At 44.7% G+C, this 9197-nt stretch overlaps 1 protein-coding gene across 4 annotated transcripts in view; it reads right to left on the bottom strand.

The window, feature by feature from the left end:
* The window catches only part of slc39a10 (solute carrier family 39 member 10), a 72308-nt gene that overhangs the window by 20906 nt on the left and 42205 nt on the right, over positions 1-9197 (bottom strand). For all 4 annotated transcript variants that reach the window (XM_064975740.1, XM_064975744.1, XM_064975741.1 and 1 more), the window contains one exon: positions 4341-4520. In XM_064975740.1, the coding sequence (XP_064831812.1) occupies positions 4341-4520 (180 nt within the window). The remainder of the gene's footprint in view (positions 1-4340; positions 4521-9197) is intronic.

The raw sequence follows: 9197 nt of genomic DNA, 5'->3' as shown, positions 1-9197 counted from the left end.
CGTAACCGGGTCTTGACAGAAACACAGAGCCCTTGTGAACCCAGAGGCAGCCAGTTCCCAGGACCTTTTTGCCACGCTGTCCCACCACGAGGGGAGTGTCCAACGCCACGAAGCCGCTCTGTGGTTAAGCAAGAAGCCTTAATGGCTAGACATTCTCAACTTCTGTTGGAGATGCTGACTTCCATAAAGCAGATATCTGATAGACTTCCCCCGGCAACCGCTCCCGCCCAAGTGTCTCAGATTCAAGTGCCCGTGGCAGTTAACCAGTTGGATTTAGAAGGCGCTATTGTAATTTTTGGATGATAAACGTTCCCGTTTTAAACAAGATATTTTGTCACGAAAAGATGCTCGACTATGCATATAATTGACAGCTTTGGAAAGAAGACAGACAACATCTTTGCAATTTTGGAAATGTCAGAGTGCCACAGAACTGATGTTACAGGCGAAACCCAGATAAAATTCCAACCAGGAAGTGCCACATTTTTTGAAACCGCCTCATGCCAATGATCTTATATGGCTGTGAATGAGCTACGAATGAGCTTACGTTTTCCACAAGGTGTCTACAGCATTGTGACGTATTTTTAGGCATTTCCCTTGAAGAATGGCTGTAAGGGACCATATGGCATGTGGTCACATGGTGTCCCCCGCAGAAAACCTTGCGTAAAATACTGAGGTAGCCATTTTTCCCAATCGCTTCTTATGAGAAACCAACTGCCTCGACGGATATAATATCGAATATATTTGTTAACACCTTGAGGAAGAATCCTAAACAACGTCTGCCATGTTTGTCGATATTATGTAGCTAATTTTGAAAAAAGTTTGGCGTTATTAAGTTATAAATTGACCGAAAAATGCTATCACCCAAGCATGGTGAAGAAACGGGAGCTTTTTCACCTACAAAAATAATATTTTTGGAAAAAAAGGAACATTTGCTATCTAACTGGGAGTCTCCAGAGTGAAAGCATCTGAAGTTCTTCAAAGGTAAATTATTTAATTTGGTTGCTTTTCTTATTTTTGTGAAAATGTTGCCTGCTGTCAGCAGAGCATTATGCCATGATAAAATTACACATACTTGTCTAGCGTCGGCTGTAACGCATATTTTGAAAATCTGAGATGACAGTGTTAACAAAAGGCTAAGCTTGTGTTTGAATATATTTATTTCATTTTCATTGTCCGTTGCGTTTGAGGCTATGATTACGCTCCCGGATACGGGTTTGCTCGTCGCAACTGGTGAAGTGCCTGGCTGAACCTAGTCTTCCGCCTCCCTAACGGTTCGCAGGTGATCCGAGTGCTTGTAAGCGTTTTTTCACCCATTGGTCTCTCTCCTTTGATCTGCAACCCTCGTCGTTTCCCACCGACCGGTCAAAGATCGCATATATAACCACCCTGCTGTCGGAAAAAGCCCTGGCCTGGGCTACTGCTGTGTGGGATGCCCAAAGTTCCTGCTGTGCCAGATCCTCAGCCTCTGCTGAGGAATTCAAGCGAGTGTTTCAAGGTCCTACCAGCAGCCCTGACTCAGCCAAACAGCTCCTGACCCTCCGCCAAGCTCGGCGCAGGATGACGGACTATGCCATCCAGTTCCGCACGGTGGCAGCAGCGAGTGGCTGGAATGACGAGGCGCTCAGTGTGCTTTCTGAAGGGTCTTTCCAACACCATACAAGATTAACTGGCCACTCGGGAACCACTGGACAACCTCGAGTTCCTGATCAAATTGGCCTTGCTCATAGACCAGCGTCTGAAAGAGAACTCAACCGTAGACCGCTCAACCCAGCTCCTATCGGTCCCAGCTCCCACCTTTATCCTCGCTGGCTCCACCGGAACCCATGCAGATTGGACACATCTCCAAGGCTGAAAGACACCGGCGGATGAGGGAGCGACGCTGTCTATATTGTGGCAAACCGGGCCATATCCACTCCACATGTCCCGGTCTCCAGGGAAACGCACTGTCCCGTGCAGGCCTGGGGGGACTGTAACGGGAAACAACCTCCTCCCATACGTCCAACTCCCATCTGCTCATTCCAGTCACCCTTTGCTGGGACAACCACGAGCTTCCCCTTCAAGCCTTGGTAGACTCTGGAGCTGCAGGAAACTTCATGGATGGTATCTGGGCAAAGGAGAACGGCGTTTCCTCTGAACCTCTAAGTGACCCCATGAGGGTTACTACATTGGATAGAAGCCCTCTGGGATCTGGACACTCGTGTCACTATCCCCTTGCGACTTTCAGTTTCCCAACACCAGAAAGTGATGAACTTTCATCTGATCCCCTGAGTTCCCTCTCGTCCTTGGCTACCCCTGGCTTCACAGCCATAACCCTCACAGACTGGTCTGTGGGCACTGTCAAGCAGTGGGGTCCTACGTGCCAAGACACTTGTATGTTCTCCTCGAGTCTCTAGAATCCAGCGACCTGTCCCGAGTTCCCAGGTGTTACCATGACCTCAAACCGGTATTTAGCAAAGAGGGCCACCAGACTACCACCAAATAGACTTTACGATTGCCCCATCGACCTGTTTCCGGGCACCTGCCACCCCAGGGGTCGGATCTTTTCCCCGTCTCCTCCCGAACAAGCTGCTATGGATACCTACATCAAGGACGCTCTTGCAGCAGGCCTCATTCGTCCGTCCACCTCGCCCGCGGGAGCAGGGTTTTTCTTTGTGGCCCAAAAAGACGGATTACGTCCTTGCATCGACTACCGGGGATGCCATAAACGTCCGTAACCACTACCCCTTATGGCCACTGCATTTGAGCTGCTCCAGGAAGCAGCTGTCTTCACTGAGCTTGACCTGCGGAACGCATACCATCTTGTGCGGGTCAGACACGGTGACGAGTGAAAGAACGCTTTCAACACGCCTACTGGTCGCTACGAATACTTGGTGATGCCCTTCGGCCTGACCAACGCCCTGGCTGTGTTCCAAGCGCTCATAAACAATGTGCTTAGGGATATGTTTAACATCTTCGTTTACTTGGATGACATCATCTTTGAGCTCCCTTCAAGAACACACAAAGCATGGCAGACAAGTACTCAAACACCTCCTAGACAGCCATTTGTACGTTTAGCCGGAAAAATGTGAATTCCATTCCTCCCGAGTACAATTCCTGGGATTTGTAGTGGAACCAGGTCGAGTCCAAATGGACTCCAGGAAGGTAGGGGCGGTAGCGGATTGGCCCACCCAAGTCCGTTAAGGAAGTTCAGCGTTTCCCGGGCTTCAAACTTTTACCGCAAGTTCATCAAGAACTTCAGCTTGGTGGCAGCCCCTCTCTCAGCTTTAACCAAGGGTGACAATGCAAGGTTTCTGTGGGGAAAAGAAGCTGAGACGGCCTTCCAAGGACTCAAGCAGCGCATCCTCTGCTCCCACTCGGACAATAGACTGCGGATGAACCTTTTGTGGTGGAGGTAGACGCAGAGGTAGGTGTTTGAATGTTAGCACCCAGCCCCAGCGATGCTGTGAACATTTGTTGCTCCAGTTGGACTCGGTACTGTTTTTGTTCTCGTTTATTTTTTATTATCTTTTGAGGCTTTTGTCTGCACTACCTACCACCTTGTGGATTTACCTTTCGACTTGGAGGATTACCTTTTTCTCTTGGAATTACTTTTGACGTTGTGGATTTATTTTTGTCTCAAACTTTCCTTTTTACTTTATTAAAACACCGTCTCAAGTACTGCTGTGCCTGGGTTCTGCCGACTATTGGTGGCTCAGTTTGCTAAGTGACTGTTTTTCACACCGGAGACCTGAGTTCGTAACCAGGTCTTGACACGGGACAGTGCAGAGGACGTCGGTGGGTGAATTCAGATGGAACCCTTGGAAAGATGACACCCCAAATTATTAATTTTGGATATAAAGACTACACTGTAGTCAAACGGATTGCAACTTGCAAAACATACAGTAAGAAAATTACAGATGGAGGCGCAACAACTTCCAACTTTGTTCAACATTTGAAGCTGCACAAAGAATGGTAAGTCATGGCTAATATAGCCGACAGCTATATATAAAACTTTGCTAGTGTAGCATGTAAGGGGGGGGTCTTTCTCATGGCTTCCCATGTACTTCCATAGAAATATAAAGTTTATTTGGCAAGTAATACATTTTTTAAAATCATTCATGATTTGTGTAAATGAAATATACTAACTATTACTCTTGTTCTAAATATGAAATTGTATTACATTTGGTGAAGAGCACATGACTTGTTTAGGGCTCGAAACTTGACTCGGACTTGACTGTCTAGACTTGGGACTTGAGTGCTAAGACTGGAAACAATGACTTGGTCTCACCTCTGGTAAACACCTAGTTATGAAGTTATTTCTATAGCATTCAATCAGGTATGGGTGCATGGCTTCTCCTTACCCCTGCGTCTTTGTAGTGTTTGAACATGCCGAGGCAGTGCTCAATGATGAAGAGGAAGTAGATTCCAGCCAGCGCTGTCAGGCCCTTCCAGACCCCGTCAAAGGCAGTGAGCATGTCCACCTCTTTAGTGTTGCTCTTGTTTCCTGACTCACCGTGGCTGTGGTCGTGCTCCCCTTGAGCCTGCGAGATGAAAACAAAAACATTGGTTGCACTATTTTACAGTCTTGTTTCCACTGGTACAGTGCCTTGCGAAAGTATTCGGCCCCCTTGAACTTTGCGACCTTTCGCCACATTTCAGGCTTCAAATAAAGATATAAAACTATTTTTTTTGGTGAAGAATCAACAACAAGTGGGACACAATCATGAAGTGGAACGACATTTATTGGATATTTCAAACTTTTTTAACAAATCAAAAACTGAAAAATTGGGCGTGCAAAATTATTCAGCCCCTTTACTTTCAGTGCAGCAAACTCTCTCCAGAAGTTCAGTGAGGATCTCTGAATGACCTAAATGACTAATGATAATAAATACAATCCACCTGTGTGTAATCAAGTCTCTGTATAAATGCACCTGCACTGTGATAGTCTCAGAGGTCCGTTAAAAGTGCAGAGAGCATAATGAAGAACAAGGAACACACCAGGCAGGTCCGAGATACTTTTGTGAAGAAGTTTAAAGCCGGATTTGGATACAAAAAGATTTACCAAGCTTTAAACATCCCAAGGAGCACTGTGCAAGCGATAATATTGAAATGGAAGGAGTATCAGACCGCTGCAAATCTACCAAGACCTGGCCGTCACTCTAAACTTTCAGCTCATACAAGGAGAAGACTGATCAGAGATGCAGCCAAGAGGCCCATGATCACTCTGGATGAACTGCAGAGATCTACAGCTGAGGTGGGAGACTCTGTCCATAGGACAACAATCAGTCGTATATTGCACAAATCTGGCCTTTAAGAAATGGCTTTCTTCTTGCCACTCTTCCATAAAGATATCCATAAAGTGTTGTTTTAAAGTTTGCCACAAGCCACCTGGGAAACACACCAAACATGTGGAAGAAGGTGCTCTGGTCAGATGAAACCAAAATTGAACTTTTTGGCAACAATGCAAAACGTTATGTTTGGCGTAAAAGCAACATCACCCTGAACACACCATCCCCACTGTCAAACATGGTGGTGGCAGCATCATGGTTTGGGCCTGCTTTTCTTCAGCAGGGACAGGGAAGATGGTTAAAATTGATGGGAAGATGGATGGAGCCAAATACAGGACCATTCTGGAAGAAAACCTGATGGAGTCTGCAAAAGACCTGAGACTGGGACGGAGATTTGTCTTCCAACAAGACAATGATCCAAAACAAAGCAAAATCTACAATGGAATGGTTCAAAAATAAACATATCCAGGTGTTAGAATGGCCAAGTCAAAGTCCAGACCTGAATCCAATCGAATCTGTGGAAAGAACTGAAAACTACTGTTCACAAATGCTCTCCATCCAACCTCACTGAGCTCGAGCTGTTTTGCAAGGAGGAATGGGAAAGAATTTCAGTCTCTCGATGTGCAAAACTGATAGACATACCCCAAGCGACTTACAGCTGTAATCGCAGCAAAAGGTGGCGCTACAAACTATTAACTTAAGGGGGCTGAATAATTTTGCACACCCAATTTCAGTTTTTGATTTGTTAAAAAAGTTTGAAATATCCAATAAATGTCATTCCACTTCATGATTGTGTCCCACTTGTTGTTGATTCTTAACAAAGTTTTATATACAGTTTTATATCTTTATGTTTGAAGTCTGAAATGTGGCAAAAGGTCGCAAAGTTCAAGGGGGCCGAATACTTTAGCAAGGCACTATGTAATAGGAAATTGTGGTATAGTGTAGCCGGAGTACCAGTCTTTTCATGGCCAGGATTCCTGAACTTGTTTACAGTATGAAATGTCAAGGCAATTATTTCATCGCTACTAGGGATGATGGATTGATGACTGGCATGAAACGCAGAGGTGAGGAAGTCTGGCTGGAATAGTTTGCAGGGAGCTGATTTTCTGGGGTGGTCAATGCAGGTTGTGGAGAACGATTGTCTGGGATAATGCAAAAGGCTAATTCAACTAGAGCAGTCTGATATTACACATAAAAAAATAAAATCTGAATGAGTCATGTGTGTGATACTTCACAAGGAGCTGTCAGGCTGCGGGCTGTGAGGAGAGTTGGCACTATGTGTGGCACTATATTGGCATTCCACTGAGGGCACCAGTGGTAAGGGTACAGGATCTTATAGTGAATGAGTTGGTCTGGCGATGGCAGGGGTTTACGCAGTGGGGTGCAATGTTTAGAACTTTGCAGCTGAAAACGTCATGAAGAGTCAACACCGTATTTCTTATTCTGCAAGAAAACAAATCATGTCTGCTCTACGCAATCTACTTCTATCTGAACGCTCTAACGTTGGGCCAGAATGTGGTAAGTGGGTGTGTGTGGATTGGGTGCCATGGCTACGCGGGAACAGATGGCATGCGAGGTGGATGTGTGGGTGGTACAGGGCAGAAAAGTTGGCCTACTCAGTGTTCGAATTGCATATGGATCAAGGCCTAAAATTAAACACCCGCCACACACCAAATGCTGGTAGGTTTTGGCGGGTAGTTACTCAGGGCTCTACAGTGCGGCAATTTTATATAAAAATATATATATTTTAAAAAATAGTCACAAGTCAAGTATGGGCACATGCGAGTTGTGATTAATAGAACTGATACTGCAGCATTTATTTTTCTAAGTATTTATGCCATTGTGCATTAACATGTATGAAACCGAATCTAATCCAAAAGTTGTACCCCACCTCGCACAGCAACACTGCCTGTCTGGGGGGCTGCACACAGTACACCTGGCCGTGCTGCTGCTCCAGTTTCAACTGTTCTGCCTTATTATTATTCGACCATGCTGGTCATTTATGAACATTTGAACATCTTGGCCATGTTCTGTTATCTCTACCCGGCACAGCCAGAAGAGGACTGGCCACCGCACATAGCCTGGTTCCTCTCTAGGTTTCTTCCTAGGTTTTGGCCTTTCTAGGGAGTTTTTCCAAGCCACTGTGCTTCTACACCTGCATTGCTTGCTGTTTGGGGTTTTAGGCTGGGTTTCTGTACAGCACTTTGAGATATCAGCTGATGTACGAAGGGCTATATAAATAAATTTGATTTGGTCTAACTAGTAAAGTGAGACTTGTGTTTCTTGGATATTTACATTGTTTTGTACACAAGTTGTCTAAATGTTTGCGTTTGCTTCCACTGCAGGCAAAGAGATGTCGTCAGCCTCTACTATTCAGATTCTCACAGGCACACTAGTGATATGCAGTTCGCAAACAATTAATTATTTTTGAACTACTATTTTTACTGACTCGAGTAATTTGTTATTCATGAGTGACTTGTTAATTTAAGTCGTTCGTTTGACCTGCTTGTGCCGGTCGTAATGAGTCCTAAAGCAGGATTAATACACGTTCCTCCGGCTCAGCGACTCCAGAGACGTGCTCCGACCACCAACTGTCTGGCATATGTGTGGAGGAGCTGACAATTGATTGCATGGTGCATTAATGAACGCCATTAATTGATTATTGAATGTAATGCTAGAAACAGCTTTGTAGAACCAAAACATAAACAGCTCAACAAACTGAAACTCGAGAATGAAACATTTGGAGCGCTGCAGCTCGCAAACAAAATTGTGCTCGTCACCCGCTCATCAAAATTGTGCTCATCACTCATCACGGCAGTCAAGGAATGCATTCCGCCAAGAGTTGCTCAAAATCTAGTCCAGTTGCAGACACAACCAGTCTAGACCTTGTAATAAACGCATCAAATAATATTATGTTTGCATGCCCAGCAATACACACATGTACATTGTTTAAAGTACATGTTTCAGTCACAAATGACAGCTCCAATGAGCCACCTATGGTGAACGACATTTGATTCTTAAGACTCTGGTTCACGACTTCGAGAATTCAGTTCATCGATGCCCAGTAGAGGGTCCTGAATGCTCTGGGCATGACTGACTAACTAAATTAGTCAAAAGATGACTTATTATGACTGAACGAGTCAAAGATCAGTCAGCAAAAAGAGCCAAAATTCCACAGTAACCTTAAAGGGGCAGCAGAATCTGTGGTATTTGGTTAAGACTCAGGTCACAAAATATTACATTAAACTGAGAAAGATACCACATTACTTCTTACTAGTAATATACATACCTTGTTTTAGAAACGTTACTAAGCATGCTCATCCATTTTGTTTTCAGTTTTTTAGTGTAACGCAAAACAAATTTTGGTTGGTAAAAAAAAAAATCTGAGTGGCTGGTAGATGTATTAATCTACATGCCAGAGTCTGGTAGGCATTAAAACGTTTTAGGCCCTGACATTGACTCTTGGGGGTGCCCCATGTCTCTTAGGGGTGCCGGATGTTAATATCTTTATTTTTGGGGGGCCCGCATAGATATTTCCATTCTTGGTGTGGGGGTGCCCCGCTCCCCTCTTCCAAGTATAGCAGCAGGTGAATCGTCAATCTGACATCCTGTAAAGTCTTCCTATTGGGGAAATTCAACTTAAAGGCCCAGTGCAGTCAAAATTAAGCGTTTCCTGTGTATTATAACATATTGTACAGCTGATGAAACGAACACTGTAGAAGTATAAAAAAAAGTGTTATTTCCTCAAAGTTGCTGGTTGAAAATACAATCTACACGGGACCTAATCAGCAGGTTTGCATGGGGGGGGGGGGGATTTCAGCTTTCCAAGGTGAAATCACAATGCGGTAAATAGACCAATAACTAGAGATCCAAATCTCTGCTAGTAACAGCTAGTTTTCAGATTCCCCTCCCCACGCAGACCACTCCCAG

Source organism: Oncorhynchus masou, chromosome 10, assembly GCF_036934945.1.
Source record: "Oncorhynchus masou masou isolate Uvic2021 chromosome 10, UVic_Omas_1.1, whole genome shotgun sequence".
NCBI classification, from domain to species: Eukaryota; Metazoa; Chordata; class Actinopteri; order Salmoniformes; family Salmonidae; genus Oncorhynchus; species Oncorhynchus masou.
This window is presented reverse-complemented; position numbering and strand designations above follow the sequence as displayed.